General features: G+C 47.2%; 1 protein-coding gene across 1 annotated transcript in view; it reads right to left on the reverse strand.

Moving 5' to 3' along the window:
* ZNF236 (zinc finger protein 236) overlaps nt 1-20,817 on the reverse strand; it is a 531,902-nt gene extending 511,085 nt beyond the window's left edge. The window contains 1 exon segment of the mRNA XM_029590848.1: nt 20,719-20,817. Coding sequence (XP_029446708.1) covers nt 20,719-20,770 — 52 coding nt within the window. The 5' untranslated portion in view covers nt 20,771-20,817.
* Nucleotides 20,818-22,044: the final 1,227 nt, after the last annotated feature.

Genomic DNA, 22,044 nt, shown 5'->3' on the forward strand with positions numbered 1-22,044 from the left:
GTTTCTTTCCTAGATCCAACAGTGCTTCTTGCAGGAAAATATATCCTAATTTCTTTTCTCCTGGCAGGGCTGTTTTGGAGAACCATTTAAAGTTGGGGAGAAAAAATGTAGTGGCATACAGGAAGTTGTTTGGCAGTGGATCCTGTTTGCACTATTTGAGGGTGGGTGTCCTGCTGTGCAGTGCTGTTTTGGGGGGGTTTTTTATACTAAATTTGTTTCAGGAAGGAAAGTTGGAGAGTGCCAAGTTTTTCTTTTTTATTGCTTTTACGTCAGGGTGATGCTGACAACATGCCTACAGTGTGGGAGAATGGGAAGAGAATGCCCATGTGTAAAGGCCACTGATTCAGGCCTCTGGATTGAGTATGTCTTCTAACAGGGGTGAAGAGGGGTGTTCGAGTGAGTCCCTCTTGGGTGCTGGGCCTAAAGAGGTTATGGCCAGGAATCGGACTTGCCGCAGATACTGAATCAGGGGTCTGGGCAGCGTTTTAGTGCAGGCCATTTAAATAGTCCCAAGGTAGCGGGAGAACACAAGGACTTCTTCACAGTCCCTTTGTTTTGGCTCTAGTGTAGGCAATTTGATTGTACCACAAGACCAAGAGGCTGGAAGTTCTGCTTTTCAAGAATGGTGAATGCAAGTCCCAGACAAGACTATTTTTTTGTGGAATTGGTGGTGCTCAGACATATGTCTTATTTAAAATAAAAATAAAAAAAAGATGTAGGGCAGCAAAGAGCAGAAAAGACTCTGATTAAAAGCAGAAACTTTCTGCCTCCCCATGACTGGAAATCCATGCAAGCCTCAGGAAGTCCCTCAGGACTATTGTCTCTGCTAGGTCGGGTCACTAAGGACTTCTTTGGTGGGGCTTGCTCCTTACCTCCCTTGCAGTCACTGTCATTGGCAGGATAGGGCCTCCGTTTTCCTAGAGGAAGAGGAGCTCCCTGTCTCTGAAGGGGTTGATCCCAGGGGGTGGATGGATTATTTGAGCGAGAGGAATTGCTCAAGCTCCATTAAGAGTTGGGTATTATGCATAAGTCAGGTGTGCTCAGAGGGTTTAGAGGCCCTACGGAGCCTTTTCCATTTCATCACATGGCAAAGGCTCTGGTAACAGAAGAGTGGGAAATGCTGGAGAGGGCCAGATGGTTGGGTCATGGCAAAATGCTGTCTTCTCCTGGAGGAGGCCTTAGCATTGCTATGGCGGATGCTTTGGGTCTGCAGTTACTACGAGGACGATCTTTGTGGAAGGAACATAAGTACATAAGAAATTGCCATGCTGGGTCAGACCAAGGGTCCATCAAGCCCAGCATCCTGTTTCCAACAGAGGCCAAACCAGGCCACAAGAACCTGGCAATTACCCAAACACTAAGAAGATCCCAAGCTACTGATGCAATTAATAGCAGTGGCTATTCCCTAAGTAAACTTGATTAATAGATGTTAACGGACTTCTCCTCGAAGAACTTATCCAAACCTTTTTTGAACCCAGCTACACTAACTGCACTAACCACATCCTCTGGCAACAAATTCCAGAGTTTAATTGTGCGTTGAGTGAAAAAGAACTTTGTCCGATTAGTTTTAAATGTGCCACATGCTAACTTCATGGAGTGCCCCCTAGTCCTTCTATTATCTGAAAGAGTAAATAACCGATTCACATTTACCCATTCTAGGCCTCTCATGATTTTAAACACCTCTATCATATCCCCCCTCAGCCGTCTCTTCTCCAAGCTGAACAGCCCTAACCTCTTTAATCTTTCCTTACAAGGGAGCTGTTCCATCTCCTTTATCATTTTGGTCACCCTTCTCAGTATCTTCTCCATCGCAGCTATATCTTTTTTGAAATGTGGCGACCAGAATTGTGTACAGTATTCAAGGTGTGGTTTCACCATGGAGCAATACAGAGGCATTATGACATTTTCTGTTTTATTCACCATTGCCTTCCTAATAATTCCTAACATTCTGTTTGCTTTTTTGACTGCCACAACACACGAGCCGACAATTTCAATGTATTATCCACAATGCATGCTTCCCTGGAAGCAGGTCAAGGCCACCACGTACCCTAAACAAAGTCAGTGCAAGACACTTCTGCGAGCCATTTTGCAAAAAGGAAATAATTCTGGAATAGAGGCCTGAAGCAAAGTGACTCCCGCCTTGAGACACTAGGCCTCAAATACCTCCACACCCGCACACATGCTAAGAAAGTGGAGGCCTTCCTTGCCTGAAGTTATATTCACTTCATTGAAATGCTCTCCCAACTTCAATCTCCGCTCAAAAGCCAGACTGCAAGACAGAAGTGATCCAACTGCTCCAGTAAGATCGGACGCTGATGCAATCTGGGAAGATGGCTAAGCTACAACATTCTATCCACCACCAGATTTACCAGGTCCGCGAACCACAGCCACCGTGACCACTCCAGAGATACTAAGATCACCTTTCCACGATGAGCCTTTATACGTCTGAACACTGCCTGTCAATGGCCAAGGCGAGAACATAAACAGTGGAATCCTGTGTGGCCATGTTCAAGAAAACGCATTGAGACTTTCAGCCCCTATCTCCCTTCTGTGACTAAAGAAACTTGGAGCCTTGGTGTTTACTTTGGACACCATTAAGACCAGCTGAGGCACCCCCCTCCCCCACCTCACCTTGCTTGGATGAAGGATATCGCTTTGCTCGACAACTCCTATTCCCCAGGGTCCAGGCATGTTCCGTTCTTGTGGAGAAAATCCGCTTGTACATTTTCAAGCCTGGGCATATAGGATGCCAAGACAAGGAAATGGCGCTCTGCCTAACAGAACAATTCCTGGATCTCCATGGAAACTACTGGACTTCTGGTACCCCTTGTAGATTGATGTATGCCACTGCTGTCACATTGTCAGTCAGTACTTTCACTGCCTGGTGATGGACCAACATCCAAAAGCATAACACTGCCTTTCGGATGGCTCTGATTTCTAGACTATTTATCGACAATGCGACTTCTGTCAATGACCAATGTCTGTGCTCTGTTTGATCATGACAGATGGTACCCCATCTTCACTGACTAGCATCCATGGTTACTACCAGGTCCGCAAACCACAGCCACTGTGACCACTCCAGAGATACCAAGATCACCTTTCCATGATGAGCCTTTATACGCCTGACCACTCTGCCTATCAATGGCCAAGGCGGGAACGTGTACAGTAGAATCTTGTGTGGCCTGGATTGGCCACTGTTGGAAACAGGATGCTGGGCTTGATGGACTGTTGGTCTGACCCAGTATAGCAATTTCTTATGTTCTTAGAATAAATCTTTAATAATAAAGGAAAGCTTATCTATTGCCTTTTGAGATCTAATGTCCTGTGTGTCAAGTTTTTTACAGTGATGTTTCTGGTGTTTCCCAGAGTCCTGTTCTTGGTCAGGTACAGCTTTTAAGTGTGAACTGGTTGTCGTTCCCAACATTACAGACTGGGTGTCCAGTGATGACACTGATCTTGAGCTAATGTGCATAGGAGATGGTGATACCCAGGGAGGCTGAGAAAGGATATTATGAAAAGGGTCAGACGAGAGTATTGGAGATTTGTGTTTTCCATTATTCCCCTTTAAGAATTTACTTTTCTGAATAGTATAATGTTTTTGGAGCGAACAGCAAGTTTTAAAAGACTAGTTTGCATCGAAAACCTGATTTGGATGATTTCGGCTTTGTAAAAGCATCATGCTTAGATGAACGCACCGGAGCTTCATGCGTCAAGTGGTGCACCAGTACTTCATGTAGCGATGAACGCTTTGTTGCGTCGTGTGCTGATGAGCGGGTGGTAGCATCGTGCGATGAGTGCATTGGAGTTTCATGCAGTGATCGACGCTACTATGCATTGTGTGCCGATGAGTGTGAATCGGCGAGTTTTGATTGCGACGTATCCCGATATTTTGCGACAGTTCTTTTTCGGTTCTGGGTCTCTTATGTGCTGAGGCGACCTGTATCAATTGAGGGGTCTGGTGTTTCTTAACCCTTGGTTCCTCAGATGAAACTCTTCTGGACACATCCTTAGTTTTTGATTTAGGTCTTGAGGAGGATTGGACCGAGCGCCTCGGAGAGGGTGCATAACTCCTGGATGAGGATGCACCCTCCTCTTCATGGAGTCGTGATCTTCGTTGCTCTTTGTCTCCTTGCTCTAAGAGACATGTGGCCGCAGCCCTTACATTTGGACTGGTATAGGCATGTGTAACAATAATTATGGTTGTCACTAACAGACATCGTGTGTCCGCACTGACAATATTTGAACCCCGGTTTCTTTGGGGTAGACATGTTAGCACTGAAAAATGCTGTTTGGGATATCACAGGCGCGATTAACAAGATAAAGATAAAAAAATGAGACTGAAGAGTCGCAGGAGAAACAGACGTCCATGCCTGAGCGCAGAAAATAAACTGAAGAGACCAGACTCGCACGGGAAATGCCACACAGGCACAGCAGATCAAAAACTTCAACTGGATGTCCGCCAAGTGCCGCTGAGTTGTCACCCAAACAGCAGGGTTAATTCAGCCTGCTTATCGACAGAAAAAAATATTTCAAAATAAATGAATAGAACATATTAAGAATAAGGATAAAAGATCAATTAAATATCTCAAAACAGCAGACATATCAAACACCCAATAATTAAAACTAAATAGGATACAAATTTCCCCCTCTCCATACCTATGAACTTCTGATTTCCAGTCACCCTGAGATTGTAGTGGATTAGTGGAGGGTGTGAGAAACACATACTTTTCCCCTCTCTCTCATATACACACACTAACAAACCTTTCTATCCTCTTTTCTTACTCCCCTCTTCCATTTCCTCTCTCATCCACCTTTCAGTCATTCGCCCCTCCCTTCCACTCACCCCGTCATTCATCCTCCTTCCTTCTCCGTCAGATACACAATCTCCCACTCAACCCCCTTTCCATCCTTCTCACTCACCCCCCTCACCCTCTTCCGTCATTTACCCCTCACTCCCTTCCTTAGGTGTCATTCACATATCTTTCCCACTCACTCCCTTCCCTTTGTCACTCACCCCTCCTTCCCTTTCAATCACCCTCCCTCCTTGCTCACTCTTCCCTTTTAGTCACCATCACCCCTATACTCACACCCTTCCCTCCCCATTCACTCTCTTCCTTTCCCTCTTAGTCACTCAACACCCTCACCGTTTCCTTCCCTTATTCATACCCCTTCCCAACCCACTATGTGACTCACCCTTCCTACCTGCTTCATGTCATTTTCTTCCTACCAGCAGGGCTGTTCTTGCTGGTGGCAGGGTGGGAAATCCACCAGCACATCACTCGTTGCACCATAGTGCTCCCTTCTTCTAGCTGGAGGGGGATGAGGCCTTTCCAGTGCATCACTTGTGCCATGGTGCTGCCTTCTTCTAGCTGGCAGTGGGTGGCAACCCTGCCAGCACGTCACTCGTGCCACGGTGCTTTCTTCTTGCTGATGGCGGGCGGGGGGGACCCGGGACCCTGCCTGCACCTCAGTCTTTGCACCATGGTGATGCCTTTTTCTTACTGGTGGGGGTGGGAAAGCCAAACCATTACAAAGAATAGGTAATCAAATGATTGATTCACTGTGCTGGTAATTCTGGTATCATAAATAATGGTTGATAGCCAACAGAGTTAGGCTAATGCATATTAGCTTTAATCATATAGAAGTGTAATAGCAAATTAATGTCCAGTGGTATTTGCGTATATTTTTTAATCTTTTTCTAATGCAATTAAAATAAAGGTGCTTTTGTTTTCAAAGGCCATGAACAGCTGTAAAGAATGAGGCACTAGCCTGACCCTTTGTACTTGGAACAATCTTATCTTTTAAGGTGAGTATTAGTACTTAACTTAATCAAGTTTCTAAGAGGTCAAAATGAATCCCTTCATTTTAAATCAGTCCTAGGGAACCTCAGCCCGACACGGCCAGTATATCGATGTCTTAACTGTTTGCTTCAGGGGCCAACCAGTACAATGCGCAATTTCACAGCACTTGCAACATGAGTGCAGCAACTTATTACGCTTTGGTACTGCCTTGTTCTTGCTTCTGGGGGATGGGAACCCCGCCAGCATTTAATAGCGCCACGAACACAGCCTCTGAGCTTCTGCCTACATTCCTGAGATTGAGTCGGCTGCACATAATATACGTTTTAGAAGAGATAGGAGGGCCAGAATAAAGATGGCGATGGGCCAGATTTGGCCTATGCACCATAGTTTGCCCGCCTATGCCTTAAGGAAGTCCCACCTTCAACTGGTACAGCTGTCTTGTTGTGACAGCAGAGACTCAGACATAGACCTTTGAGTGCTTCCCTGAGTTACTATCTTTTGTAGGCAGGGAATAAATCCCATTCATGTCTACTGCCTTTTCAACCCTCCGGGACGAGTCCCATTCTGATAACACCATTGCTCTCAAGGCTGGGTGTAAATGGAACGTCTTTCATAGGCTTGCAAATTGCCAGTAATACAGGGTCTCCTTCCATTCGATAGTTCCCATGGGTCTCCAATATCTTAAGAGCGCACATGACATTAGTAATGAGTACTTCCAATTCTACCCTGCAGGTGAGAGGCATCACTACCAACTCTTGGTCATCCAAGGAACATTCTCCTTTCAGGAGCTCAGAGTTCAAATCTCACCCAGAATCCTCTCTGTGACTCTTAAGTGGGTGTTTTTACAGTTGGCTTATGCTGTTTTAGGAGAGGACCCCCCCCGTTCCTCCGGGATTTCAGAAGGTCCAGGTTGTGGCAAAAGGGGGCCCATCCCAGTCTTTGGGGCCACTGCAATTAAAATGCGCTTAATGTTCAGCGCCCGCTTTCCTAACACGCCCCCAGGCACCCCTCCTGGGGGCACAATGCAATATTTAAATTAGGAGTAGCACTGCCAAGGAGGCGCTAGGATTGCTTGCATGCCCCCAGCACCTCCTTGACCAAGAGTGGGAGCCTGTGAGCAGGCAGCTGACTGCCAGTTTAGAAAACAAACACCAATAAATTTGGTACACTGCCAGGGGTGCGGGAAACGGAAGCTTCTTAACTGAGCGTCCAATTCCCGCACCTGACCGCCAGCCCTTTTTTTTTTTTTTTTTTAACTTTTTCAAATTGTCTTTTCCTCCTACTTAATATTGCAATGATATTAAGTAGGAGGATGTACAAAAAAAGCAGTATTTTCTGCTTTTCTGTACAACTTTTGGGAGTACTCAGCAATTAAGGCAGGCGTCAATTTTTAGCGTAAAAATGTGCATTTTAGATGCATTTTTTTACATTGCGGGTGATTCCCTAATAGCCTCATCAACATGCAATTGCATGAGATGGGTGCTATTATTTTCGCCACACAGTGGCCGAGGGTTGTGAAGGCGCTAATTCCCTTATGTATAAGGGGATTAGGTAGCTCCTACACAACCTGCCTCCAACTGTGAGTTAAACAGTGCGCTCGGCTGAGCACACTGTATTGCATCGGCCCCTTTGAAAGGCTGAGTGTGCTTGATACATGTAGCGGACAAAGTGCTGGTACTGTGGCTATGTGCCCAACTCCAGGGATCTCCTGAGGCTGTAAGAGCACAAGATCCTACCCCACCTTCCCCATCCCACATTACTACTATGGAATCCCCTGGCAACAGTCCCAAGGAATTTGAATTCCATCTGGATCTCAGACATTACACCCTCCAGCTTGTGCTGCATCCCCCAGGAAGAGCTCCTGTTCTTTCTGGGTAGGAGAGGGTAGCCCTCCTGCAGAGGCTGCTTCGCCTCGCTATAGCAGATGGGGCATAAGGAGCCAGTCGTCACTGGTAACTTTTTAGCACCACAAGTCACACACCTGCAGCCTCTCCTCTCTTCGTTGTCTGTATCCCAAGTCTATGAATGTGCCTTTTCCTTTGATTTAAGAGTTTGTTCTGTTGAACACGGTTCTCCCTTCTTTCCCTTTTACTAGCATAGTACCCTTGACCCTGGGGACTCCTAGTCCCTGCTAGGGAACTGTGCCGTTGAGGCCCAGGCATCCAGTGGCCTAGCTTTTCATACCACAGTCTGCCTCAGGGTTAGCCATGACCCTAACACTCCTGCTGCTGGAGCTATCATTTCCCAGTTTCAGTACTTGGCAATCTATTACTTGCTGAGCACTGGGAGAGAAAAAGATACTCGCCCTTGCACTTGTGAACAGCGGCAGCAATCAGGGCCTCCATGGTACAGAAGTTTCCTGTTCTTCCTCTGTCGCTCTTTTTTTTTTTTTTTTTAAGGCTTTATCAGAAAATTCTACGTGCAGAGCTAGGCAAGGAAACAAAAGGAGGAGAAGGAAGCAGCCCATAGCCCTACCACCTACCCCAGGTTCCCAATCCTCCGGAGTAGGGGAGAGGGAACTGACCCCTAAGGGTACTGTGAGGGGATCTGAGGAAACTGAACTAGGAGAATCCCCCAGAAAAGAAAATTATTCCTTACCTGCTAATTTTCGTTCCTGTAGTACCATGGATCAGTCCAGACAGTGGGTTATATCCCCCGACCAGCAGATGGAGTCAGAACAGAGTTTGAGAGCGTCAGCATATAGAGTAGTGCACCCTCTGCTGGAGCTCAGTATTACGCATAGCAAAGCCCAAAAGCAAAACACACAACATTTTGGATCCAGAACATTTTGGATCCAGAACCATTCCCAAAGAGGAACAGAGAAAGATATAAGTAAACAAACGGTCAACGGGACCAGCAACAGTCAACTTGTGAGGAGCTGTGAACAGTAACAATAATCAGAGACAAACAGAATGAAAGATACCTGGAAGAATCCGAGCAGGACCTAATGAAACCCCTAGTGGCGGGCGTCTGGACTGATCCATGGTACTACAGGACCGAAAATTAGCAGGTAAGGAATAATTTTCTTTTCCCTGTACGTACCTGGATCAGTCCAGACAGTGGGATGTACCCAAGCTTCCCTAAACCGGGTGGGGTCCTGAGAGACCTGCTCGGAGAACCTGATCGCCAAAAGAACCCGTGCACTGAGGCGCCAGGTGTAGTCTGTAATGTCTGGAAAAAGTGTGCAACGACTTCCATGTCGCCGCACGGCAGATTTCCTGGGAGGAAACAGAGCGAGATTCCGCCCAGGACACCGCTTGGGATCGCGTGGAATGAGCCGAGACGCTGCGAGGCGGCACCCGCCCCGCCGCAATGTAAGCGGATGAGATGGCGTCCTTTATCCAGCGAGCAATAGTCGTCTTGGATGCCTGAGAACCTCTCCTCGGTCCTGACCAGAGGACAAACAAATGATAGGATACCCGGAAGTCATTGGTAACCTCCAGGTAGCGGAGCAGTACACGCTTGACGTCCAGGAGCTGGAGAGACCGGGGTTCCTCTGGAGCAAACGCTGGAAGCTCCACCATTTGATTGACGTGGAAGGCCGAGACCACCTTTGGTAGGAAGGATGGCACCGTACGAAGGGAAACCCCGGAGTCGGAGAAACGCAGATAAGGGTCTCGGCAGGACAAGGCTTGAAGTTCTGAAATCCGGCGAGCAGAAGAGATGGCTACCAGGAACACCATCTTGAGGGTCAGGTCCTCAAGGGTTCAAAAGGAGGGCCCGACAGCGTTCGCAGCACCAAGTTGAGGCTCCAAGAAGGGAAAGGATCCCTGACCGGTGGCCGTAGGTGTTTGGCACCCTTCAGAAAACATGTGATATCCGGCTGAAGGGGTAGAGAGCAGTCCTTCTGTACCAAGATATTCAAGGCCGCCACTTGAACCCGGAGCGAATTATAGGCGAGACCCTTATCCAGACCATCCTGTAGGAAATGAAGGATCAGCGGGACAGTCGCCTCCATGGTTTGGACTCCGCGGTCGGAACACCATGCTTCGAAGACCTTCCAAACTCGAACGTAAGCGACGGAGGTCGAAGGCTTGCGGGAACGAAGCATCGTTGAGATCACTGTCTCCGGGTAGCCTCTGTAGCGGAGACGGCACTGTTAAAGCCAGGCCGCAAGACAGAAGAGTTCTGCCTGCTCGAAAAATACCGGACCCTGGCGCAGAAGATGAGGAAGATGGGACAGGCGAAGTGGGCCGTCCACCGTCATTTGAAGTAGATCTGCAAACCATGGCCGACGGGGCCATTCCGGGGCGACGAGAATTACAGTCCCTCGATGATGTTCTAACCTGCGGAGAACCTTGCCGACCAGAGGCCAAGGAGGAAACACATAGAGCAGTTGATCCGACGGCCACGGAAGGGCGAGGGCATCCACCCCCTCCGCACCGCGCTCTCTTCTGTGGCTGAAGAAGCGTGGAGCCTTGGCGTTGAGAAAGGTCACCATTAGATCGAGGCGTGGAGTCCCCCAACGACGGATGAGGAGATGCATTGCCTCGGAGAGAGCCCACTCGCCGGGGTCTAGCTGTTGACGACTCAGGAAGTCTGCCTGAACGTTGTCCACCCCGGCGATGTGAGAGGCCGCTATCCGGACGAGATTGCTCTCCGCCCACTCCATCAGAGGAGTAGACTCGAAGGAGACATGCTTGCTTCTTGTCCCCCCCTTGCCGATTGATGTAGGCCACGGTGGTGGCGTTGTCCGAGAGGATCCTCACCTCCCTGTGTTGCACCAGGGGAAGAAAACGCTGGAGAGCGAAACGCACGGCTCTCGTTTCTAGGCGATTGATCGGCCACTTTGCCTCCTCTGGCGACCAAGTCCCTTGAGTGGCGCTTCTTTCGCAGATGGCGCCCCATCCCGCGAGACTGGCATCGGTGGTCACCACCACCCAATTGGGAACCTCGAGCGAGACTCCCCGAGCCAGATGCGAGGGGACAGGCCACCAATCCAGGCTTTTCCTGGCTAATGGTGGAAGCGGCAGGATCACCTGATACTCCTGGGAGACTGGTTTCCAGCGGGATAGTAGGGACGCCTGCAGTGGACGCAGGTGTGCAAACGCCCAGGGTACCATGTCGATGGTGGAGGCCATTACTCCCAGGAGCTGCAGATAATTCCAGGCGGTTGGTTCTTCCAGAGCCGAAAACCGAGACACGTGCTCTCTCAGGGCTTGCGCCTTGTCCTGGCGCAGGAACACCATCCCCCGCCGGGTATCGAAGCTCACCCCTAAGAAATCCAGGTGTTGCGAGGGCACAAGGGAACTCTTTGGAAGGTTCACCACCCAGCCCAGAGAGCGTAGGAATTGTACTACTCTGGCCACTGAGGTCTGACCATGTGAGAAGGACTTCGCTCGAATCAGCCAGTCGTCTAGGTACGGATGTACTAGGATACCCTCCTTGCGGAGGGCCGCCGCCACCACTACCATGATCTTTGTGAAGGTCCGAGGTGCGGTCGCCAAACCGAAGGGAAGCGCCTTGAACTGAAAGTGTTGACCGAGAATCTTGAAGCGAAGATACCGCCGGTGAGCCGGCAGGATGGGAATGTGCAAGTACGCTTCCGAGAGGTCCAGTGAAGCGAGGAATTCTCCCTTGTGCACTGCAGCAATCACTGATGGGAGAGTCTCCATGCGGAACCGGGTGATCCTGAGGGCCTCGTTTACCTCCAAGTCCAGGATGGGGCGAAAGGAACCGTCCTTTTTGGGAACGATGAAGTAAATGGAATAGTGGCCCAAGCCCACCTCGTCGAAGGGGACGGGAACGATGGCCCCTATTTCCTGCAGTCGGTCTAGTGTTTGTTGAACCGCTATCCTCTTGAGATCCGAACCGCAGGGGGAGAAGATGAACCGGTCCCTCAGGGGGCGGACAAATTCCAAGGCGTAACCATCTCTTATGGTGTCCAGCACCCACTGGTCCGTGGAGATAACTGCCCACTCCTCGTAGAAGTCCATGAGGCGACCTCCGATCCGGGGAGGTGAGAAGTGGGCTCCTTTGGCATCATTGGGAGGACTTTGTGGGCGGAATTCCCTGCCCTGGACCCTCTCTCGCGGGCCTCCGCCCACGAAAGGAACGAGACCAAGGCTGGGGTCTTGTCTGCTGTGTCCGGGAAACGGACTGTCGGAAAGACAGATAACGTCGCTGTGCCCTGGCCCTACCGGAAGAAAATGATCTGAAGGAACCGAATTTTCCCCCAGTGACTTGATGATCTGATCCAGGTCCTCTCCAAATAAGAACTTCCCCCGAAAGAGGAGGGAGCCAAGGCTCGACTTGGAGGAAGCATCCGCTGCCCAGTTGCGAAGCCACAAGAGCCGTCGGGCTGCTACAACCGAAACCATGGACCTCGCCATTACGCGAAAGAGATCATACAGGGCGTCCGCCCCGTATGCTATGGCAGATTCCAGCCGGTCCGCCTGGGCGGCCTCTTCGGGGGGCAATTCCTGAGAGGTGAGAAGCTGCTGTACCCAGAGTAAGCTGGTCACTTGCGCGAGCAAACTGCACATCACGGCCCGCATACCCAGGGCGGAGACTTCGAAGACCCTCTTGAGGAAGGTCTCTAGTTTACGGTCCTGCGTATCCCGCAGGGCCGTTCCCCCCGTGACCGGGATGGTTGTCCTGTTGGTCACTGCCGACACCGCTGAGTCCACCTTGGGAACCTTGATAAGATCCAAAAAATCCTCAGGGAGCGGGTATAGCTTTTCCATGGCACGTGTGACTTTCAAGGATGCCTCGGGAGTGTCCCACTCCCTGGTGAGAAGCTGTAGGAAGGACTCGTGAATAGGGAAAGCCCTTGCTCTAGGATGGAGGGCGGCAAGTACTGGATCTCCTTTGCGAGACGAGGTGGCAACGGCAGGAGCCACAGGGATCGGCGGATCTGGAGGTGGGTCGAGGTCCAGCTCCTGAATAATGTGGTGATGAGTTTCATCCAGCTCTTCTTTTTGAAAAATCCGTAGGGCTCGAGGGTCCGTCCCCCTCCGTATGTCCATCCGGATGCGCCTCCGGGGGTTCCGGGGAGACGTCTCTCACCGGCGAAGCCGCCCCCGTGGTACGCCGGGGTGGCACGGGAGAGGGACCCTGCAGGGATCCAGGCGTAACGGACGAAGCGGTGAGACCAACAGCAAGTTTAGGAACCTTGGGGGGAGGGGCCCCCAGGGGATTAGGCGCCTGCGCTCCCATACCCTGCAAATAAGCCATGTGCATTGCCAGAATAAAGTCAGGTGAGAAAAACGGAGAGCTGATTGGAATCCCTGGGGGGGGACCGTCCTGGGAGCCCCGGTCGGGCAAACCTCCCGCCGGGGGCAAAGCCTGTTGAGAGCCAGTGCAACCAATCCTGTCTGCATCTGGGAGCGAGTCCGTCTCACACTGACCCCCTAAAATGGCCGCCATTCCCGCCAAAGGCGGCGTTGTGGCCAGCCCGCGCCACCCGGGCTGAGGAGGAGGCAGGTCCGAAATCGCACCGGAGGACTGCAGGGTGCCTTCCCCGTCGGGGAAGCACCGCTCACAAAGCCCCTCCCTCAGAAATTGAGTTCCCGGCTCGCCACAGGCCTCACACCTCGAGGACCGCGGCATGTCAGCACGGGGAAAAAGAAAAGCCTCGGGGGGGGGGGGGGGGGCCAAAGACGAGCTAGTGCCGCGGGGGGGCCTGGAAATGGCCCTAACAACCCGCCGAAGGGATCCAGTAACTGCGGGGGAAAACCGTTTTAGTTGAGCACACACCCACGGGTGGAGCTTGCGAACCGCGGGACCCCCAACGATGCGTGGAGCGGCCGGAACCACCGGCATCCACAGGGCACCACCAAAAAGAAGCAAACCTGTGGAGAAAGAAAACTCAAAAAACTTCCACTTACCCCAACGGAAGAGGAAAGGAGTACAGAATAGAGAAGGCAAAGCCACAGACACACGCCTCCTCAAAAATAGAAAACTTTTTTTTTTTTTTTTTTAAAACTTTAAGGATCCAAAATGAAGAGAAACATAAGACAGGGGAATACTGTGGAGAAAAAGAAAGAAATAACTAAAAATGAAGAAACTCTGTCAATCTGGGGGAGCTAGTGGATCCCCCAGCTCGCATCTGCTGAGCTCCGGCGTACTGAGCTCCAGCAGAGGGTGCACTACTCTATATGCTGACACTCTCAAACTCTGTTCTGACGCCATCTGCTGGTCGGGGGATATAACCCACTGTCTGGACTGATCCAGGTACGTACAGGGAAGCAGGCTTCTAACGGTGAGAAGGCAGCAGCGCCAAAAGGCTCAACCAAGTTGAGGACAAACCAAGAAGCTAGTACACCTGTCTAACCATCAAAACTGCTGGAGACCAACACTACTGGGATTAAACCAGGATCACACATCCCTTGTAAGTGTGATTTCACAAAAGAGGTGCGTCCTGCGTATCAGCTGTGAAGGAGAAGTAAATCCAATATTTATAGACTGGTTTACCAAAATAAGGAATACACGATTAGAATAAAAGGGAAAGAAAAAAAATTCAAAATGAATGTCAAGGAAAGATATAGAGGTTACAAAAAGTAGACACATCAGGGACGTCTCAGGTTTTGGTGCTGGACTGTATTGTCCTTTATCGGGTTTCGTGTCTGGTGGCAGGATACTACATATTTTGCTGCTATAGCTGTTTGTTTCTCTTCTGTTCGCTAGTATTATAAAGTTTTCCCTGCTCATTTTTTGTGGGAAGTCTGATTTTCTCTGTCAGCTTTGGAAAATATTTATATTTTACACAGCACAGGAGGAAATGCATTTCTGTTCCTAGTGCTCCAGTGTTGCATTCCATACAGAGTCTGGCCTCTCCAACTACAGTAACTTGACAAGCTCTTCACCCAGTTAACAACTGTCTTACTCCCAATACTGGCTAGCTTGTTTACCAGTTTTCTATTTAGAAGTGTATGCAAAACCTTATACAAAATCCATATAGGCTACATTTACTGTTCCTACCTGATTCACTATTTTTGTCACCTCAAAGAACACAATCAAGTCTGATAAGATTCTCCACCCACACTCACACCTTTCAAAGTGCTTAAGTCCTATTATTCACTTATAAAATCACTATAAAAGAACAGGATAGTGCAACTTTGGCCATTATTTTATTCATTTTATTAGTATAAAAATGACAGACCTGTGAACCTACAGGCTAGAAGAGATCAGGTCAGTACTTTCCTGATTTCCAAAAGTAAGTTAGATGGTGCTGTGAGTTACTTGAGCACTCTAGTAGTCTGGAGTGAGCTCTATCATCTTATTTATTGGCAATAGTACCTTAAATATTCTCCTCCTGCCTCCTCTGACAGCCCATTGGAACATTACCATTTTTCAGCTGTATACTCCTCTTGGCTATTTTCTTTTCTTTGGGAGGGGGAGTGTTTCATTTAATTTGAAACTGAGGGGCGCAGCACACTGTATAATCCCCAGTTGGACGAGGGTTGTACAGGCACTAATTAAGGGGATTAGCGCCTCTACATGTCCAATGGGGAGTGAATCTAATAGCGCTAATCACATACAAATGCATGTGATTTAGGCTATTAGCATTCACTCCTGATGCAAGAAAAAAAATGTGCGTCTAGGACGCACATTTAGCAATCAGAAATTAACACCTCCTAGAGCTAGCGTTAATTGCTGAGCGCTCCTTAAACCAGTACAGAAAAGCTTCCTACTTAATATCGCAACAAATTAAAAAAAAAGGCAACACACACCAGCAGTCTGGTCCAGGAAACGGACGCTCAATTGAGAAGCGTCCATTTCCTGAACCCCCTGGCTGTGCGAGATATACTCGGCGTCTGTTTTCCTAACCAGCGGAGGGCCAAGGCACTCAGGCTCTCCTTAGCAAGGAGGTGCTAGGGGCGCGCAAGTGACCCTAGCGCCTCCTTGCTAAAACGACCCCCTAATTTAAATATTGCATGGCGTTAAGGAAGTGGGCACTTACTGTTCAGCGCCTGCTTTCTGCGCCAAAGTATTGCATTGGCCTCTGAGTGTGCACCAACTGTTTTTAGTGCACAGAAACATGATTTTAACACACACTAAACAAAACAAACATCCCTAATAAACAGGAGATGGAGTAGCAGCATGTAAGGAAAGCACTTCTACCGCCCCACCCATTCCTTGCTCCTGCAACACCATACTATACAAAAGAAATTATAGCTAGCAAAGAGAAAGGGGTACAAGGAAATGAGAAGGCAGGATACACAGCAAACATGTAATACCATGCACTACAGCCAGCACACGGCTTAACATGCAATTGGACGCGGACATAACCCCGATGCAATATAAGAATTAGCATATCCAAAACACCATATAGCTAATAGCACTCATCACATGTAAATTCCATGCAGATGAGGCTAATATTAGCTAATACCTGTGACTCAAAAAGTTTCCTGTAACACGGCAAATTTTACACCAGCCTAGGGGTGTAAAGGTATGCCACGCTCAAGGGTTCACTGACAAAAAAAAAAATCCTCTCTGTGATTCCTCCTATTAGTTAGTATCATAGCGATACTAAGTAGGAGGTACCACAGAAAGCAGATACAGTTTAAAAAAAAAAAAAAGTCTTAGGAAAAAATAATTTACTCTGGGGACCCAATATACACCCGTAAGATAACCAGTCCAGGCTGTGTATCTTATGCGTGTATATTGTGCCAGTAGCAGGAGAAAACGGACGCTTGTATTGAGCGTCCATTTTCCCAACCTGCACTGATAGCCACCTCTCCTGTGCTCCCGATGCCGAGGCGGCACTAGGGCGCACAATTTTCCCTAGCACCTTTTTAGCATGACCCCCTCATTTAAATACTGCATCGTGTGCACAGGAGAGGTGGCTGGGTGTGCATTAGGAAAGCAGGCGCTCAATACTGAGTGCCTGTTTTCTATGAGAAAATATTGCATCGGTCTAAATGTGGGCAAAGTGACAAAGCAAATGGAGGAAGCAAGAGTAAATGGGCTGATAACAGTGCAAAGGGAAGGAGGAACAGGAGCATTGGATACACTGCTCTGCTCTGGAGACAAGTAGGGCCACACCTTAGAGGGGGAAAAGAAGTATAAACAGGCTAGAGAAAGACACTAAGGAGAGAAGGAAGGGGAAGATAGTGGAAGGACAAAAGAAGGATTTAAAATTCTAGGAAAGGTAGAAAAGCATTAACTTTTCCAGTGTGTGAAAATGTAATAGGGTTCTACAACAAGGCAAGCATATCTTTGTTTCCTTCACCTTATGTTCTTTGTATCACGTAGTTGGGTGAAAAGGAGACTTCAAGCCTACACTGTGATCTGTGGCACTACTTTATGTACTAGAAAACCATGATTAAACTTCTTCCCCATCCCCCAATCTCACGATGAACTGTTTTTCTGTAGCACAAGCAGACTATTTAGCCATTGTATATACCGTCATTCAAAATGATCACAAATCCATATTATAGATCAACATATGTTGACTTGCCGTAATCATAACATACATTTAATAGACTGACAAGTGCATTGGACTAATGTAATCAGGGGTGATATAGACCTATAAGGATGTTCTAGTACTTTTTAATTTACAATTCCGGGATAGAAGGTTGGATCTGAAATTTCATGCCACTACATATTTTCCTAATAAATGGGAAGAATGATTTTTTTTTTGAGGGGGGTGAAATATCTATATGCTCATTTCCAGTCTTTTCAATCTTTTTCCCTTATGTGTATATTAAGAAAATTCTAGAGCTATACCTTTTGCTTGTTCCCTTCCCTACCATTTGCAAACTCTCCTTTTATATCTTTGCTATTCCCTCTGATTTTTGTTTTTCCCTTATATATCTAAAAACAATTCTCTCTACTGTGTACTTTTTACCTGTTTGGGCCTTTGCTTATCTGCCTTCCCTGCCTGTTTTTAACTGATATTTTTACCAGTCCTCTTCCTAGTTTCATTTCCTGAATGCTTGATTTTTTTGCTATTTCTATATCCTTTATAGAATCATAGTTCTTTTTTCCTCATCCCTCTGCTAATCTGTGTAACACAGATAGAAATTTGATGCCTACAGTTCCTCTGTATCAGTTTCCCCAATACAGTTTCAATATAAAATCATTTTTAGTTAGCCTTCTTCAAAACCAAGATCCTTGGTTTAATATAACTATACTTTACAGTGACCACTAGACCCCAGACTGTTCCCTGCTTTGATAGCAGTGATACTGTTCATGTATCTGTACCAGATGAATGACTGTTACAGTATCACTTCTCCAGTAGCAGGTTCTCCAGCCAAATGCCTGAAGAAATCCTATCTGAAAACCAGAAGATTAAAGCCCCATACAACCTAAGAAAATGCTGGAATGTTGAAAATAAATGCATGTTCTTAAAAAAACAAGTTCTTACATTGTAAAATGAGCTCCTTTAGCCATTCAATAGCACTGCCAAATAAAGTTAAAAGTTGGGTCAGTCGAAAGCCAAACTAAATTTTAGGACATATTGGTACTCTGGTACAGGAGTCTCAAGTTCAAGACTCCTGTCCAACAAGGCCTGCAAGGGGTCATGTGGGTACAAAGGGAGGGAAGATACCCAACCAGTTAAGACAGCACTTAAGTTAAATCTTGGAGAAAACTTCCTTTAGCAGTCCTAGTTGGTAAAGGTAAATTAACCAAACAAGTCATCCGAGGCAGGACTATACAAAGATGGAAGAGTGATAAAACTTGGGAAAACTAAATACAGATCCTAATATGACTAATTTTAAAAGAATGCCAATATAAAACCACAGAAAAGCTCTACAATTATTTCTAAAAACATATATAGGTTTTAATTGTCATTACACAAATATTCTATTGTAGTGCATAAGGTAAGAACGGAATACAAAAGTATCACAATTAGCTACAATACTAATGCCTAAGTGCCTGCTTCACAAAGCAAGTTCTTGATGGTAGCTCATACTTTCGGCAGCCTTCCTCGGAAACCAAATATGGCTGTTTTATTTTAGGTCCTCTCATTGATTCTGCAGCAGGGCAACATGCTATCATGCAGGAAGGTCTGGGTTTAATCCCCCGTACCAGCAGAGGTTGGAGATGCTTCAGAGGCAGTATTCATAGCCCCCAGATGGGGAGAGGGAGTTCCTTGCCATCATCTAACAGCTATACCTACTGGCCACAGAGCAAAGCCACATGCTATAATAGCTGGGGTACACAAGACAGGGAAAGATGGTCAAAAACCAAGGAAAGAACCCCAGATAGTTATACATGAAAGCTTATGGTGCTGTTATTACAATTACAGACTGGTTTTGATTGAACTGGAAGTCCAGAAAAAAAAAAAAACAAGCAAAAAATTGTATGCAATGTTTTAAAAGAGCATCTTTATTCTCCACATCTCCTACAGTCAACGATGCTGAAGCTGTCCTTAGGCCCTTGTCTTCAATGAGTCACCACTCAAGAAAAACCATTGTATATTATGATTATCTGCTAGTCATTTTTTATATGAAATGTAAATGAAAATAAACTACTTTATATCGGTGAAATTCTATGGGGAAATAGTAAATTCTTTCTTAATTAAAAAAAAAAAAAGCACCAATGCTAAAAACCATAAAAAAAAGACAAGAGCAACATGAGATTTAATAATTTAATGAAGTACAAGGCTCCACAGGAGAAAGGTTCAACCTTAAGTGCACATATAGTTAAACTAATATACAATACTAACGGACTAGTTCAGAAATGTTCTTTTACTTTGATCATGTTACCCTTAAATACAAAGGCCTCCAGGTCCCAAATATTTTAAAGGCGACAATCGTGATTAGTTCAAGAACCCGTGGAGGGTTCTCGTGGAAATACGTTTACCCACATTTAACTTTATCCGGTAACACCAAACGATAAGTACGATTCATTCTCCACACCAAACACCGCGGGGGACATCAACACAGAAAGAACAAAATTAACGATGCCGAAGTTAAACCTTCACGGATTAGAAGGCAAATCAGGATTCACAGGCAATAAGAACAATGAAAACAAAATAATACCCCGAGAAGCAGAACCAGCACACAAAAAACGTACGTCTGTTTCAAGTTCACCCCCTGGTATAGTTAAAAATGAGAGAAATATGCCTTTTTAAGAGGCGTGGGTTTATAAAAACAAGAGTTTCTTTCAAACCACCACAAACAAAGTTTAAAAGTAATCCTTTGAACAGATTTCTTCAAATAGTACATTAATGAAAAAAAAAACCCCACTAAAATCCTCTTCAGCGTTTTAATAATCAGAACAGTGTAACTTCCAAAAATCAAAGTACTGCTTTAAAAAACCAAAACACCACAGCAACTCCCATTAACAAAGTACCCGATATAAAACCGGTAAAAAAAAAAAAAAAGTCAGCACAAACCGCCCAGTGCGGGAACAAGAAGACGAAACGCATCCACCAGCGCAGGCCATACGGCGAGAACGAGATCCCCCAAAACCCCAAGGCAGGAACCACGAACTCGCCAAAGCAAAACATGCTGACCCGATCCTGAGGCCTATTCCACATTCACAAATTAAAAAAAAAAAAAAAGAAAAGAAAAACAACAGTTACAAAGGAAAACCGACAGACAGAGCCGGAGGGGGGGGATTCGAGGCCGACGCTCCCGGAGAGAAAGGGAGCCGCTATCCTGGGCTAGCTCATGACGGCGTGGAGCTCATGGTCGGGAGCCGGCGGGGTAGGCGAGGCCAGGCCGCTCTGGTGCGTATCATTGCGCCTCTCCTGTCTCCCTGCGCGTCTGCCGCCGCCACTCTCTGTCTAAACTTCGGTCTCTCGGCCGCAATCAGCGCACAATGGCGGCGGCGGCGGCAGCAGCCCTCGTTCACACGCGCGCACCAGCGGCAGCACCGCCGCCGCCATATCCGGGGACTATATGTGTCGCCGAAAATCGCTTTTTTCTCGCGGACCCGGGCCCCGCCAGCTCCCTCGGCCCCGTGTTTCTGGAGCTCGGATCGAGGCGGGATTTATTGGTGGCGCCAGCGCCCTGTTTACCTGCCTCGCCGCTGCTTTTGTCCCTCAGTTTGGGAGGTCGGCCCCGCGGCATAGTTTTTTCTCTGGCGGTAGTGGGGTAGGGCGGCTCGGGCGCTGCTGTGAAAAAAAAAAAAAAAAAAAAAAGGAGTGATGTGCGCGAGCCTAGCTACAGAGGCGCTGTTGAGGAGCGCTCGCGCACGGGCAGATACGTGCACGCGCACTCGGCACGCACTCCCTGTTCCCCCCTCCCAGTTTAGAGCGCGTGCGAACGAAAGACGGGGGCGGGTACAAAGGATCGCTGATAGCTTGGATCCGGGGAGTATGGAATCCTGGACAGGGTAACGCCGTGGAAAATGTGAATAGAAGTGATAATGCGCTTCAACAAGGGACGATCCGCCGCCCCACTGAAAAATGTCACAGATATCCCCCGTTTCCCCCTTTCCAAGCAGATTAGTGATGTTTTCTACGCAAGCGCACAGAGCAAAATCTATCGGTACTTTAGGTCCTGCTCGCTTCTCCCAAAACGTAAAAGAAAGTATAGGTTGAGTCTGAAATGAGAAAGGGAGTGTCAGTTTCCAAAAGACAGTCAAGAAATATATTAAGTTAGTCCAAGTAAAAGGTATCGTGTTATAGTTTTTGTTTATTAACATTTGTTTCTCTGCAGGAAAGTTCTTGTAGGTCTAAAGAATGCTTAGAGATCAAAGTTTTTTAAGTTATTGTATGTAATGTGATTAAAGGATTTTACGTTCCTGGAAGATTGTCGATTCAGATATTAGCTAGCAGGGGCAATCATTGCCCAATCCATTTAATACTTTTTTCTACAGTCTTAACATTTATTAATAAGATGAATAGATCAACTACAGTTATATGACAGCACTTTTATGTTACAAGAAGTACTATTATTAAAAAAAAAAAAAAAGAGAGAAAAAACCTGGCCCTCCAAACCTGAAAGGCCTGCCCACGGTGACCTCATCCCGAGGCGCCCTCCGATTCAAAAAGAAGCGCGATACCTTCGGCGCGCGACAAAGGGGCACTACCCTTTGTGCACCCCTTAGTGCAAACCTTAGTATTTACACAAACTAGAAAATCCTTCTATCAATACACCTCATCTCAACCATCTGGCGAACCAAAATGGAAACCACCAAGCTTCCTCCAAAAAATACTTCGAATAAAAAAACCAGTAATCACAAGAAAATAAGTAAGTACAATCCCTCAAACTCAACATACAGGAATTTAAAGACATACTCCAAATGCATGCTCCTATCATTCATCCTTATTAACGCACAATCCATAGTTTAAAAAATGCGTATCCTCTCAGACTTACTTTTCGATAACAAACCAGATTTC

This window comes from Rhinatrema bivittatum, chromosome 2 (genome assembly GCF_901001135.1).
Source record: "Rhinatrema bivittatum chromosome 2, aRhiBiv1.1, whole genome shotgun sequence".
Lineage (NCBI taxonomy): Eukaryota > Metazoa > Chordata > Amphibia > Gymnophiona > Rhinatrematidae > Rhinatrema > Rhinatrema bivittatum.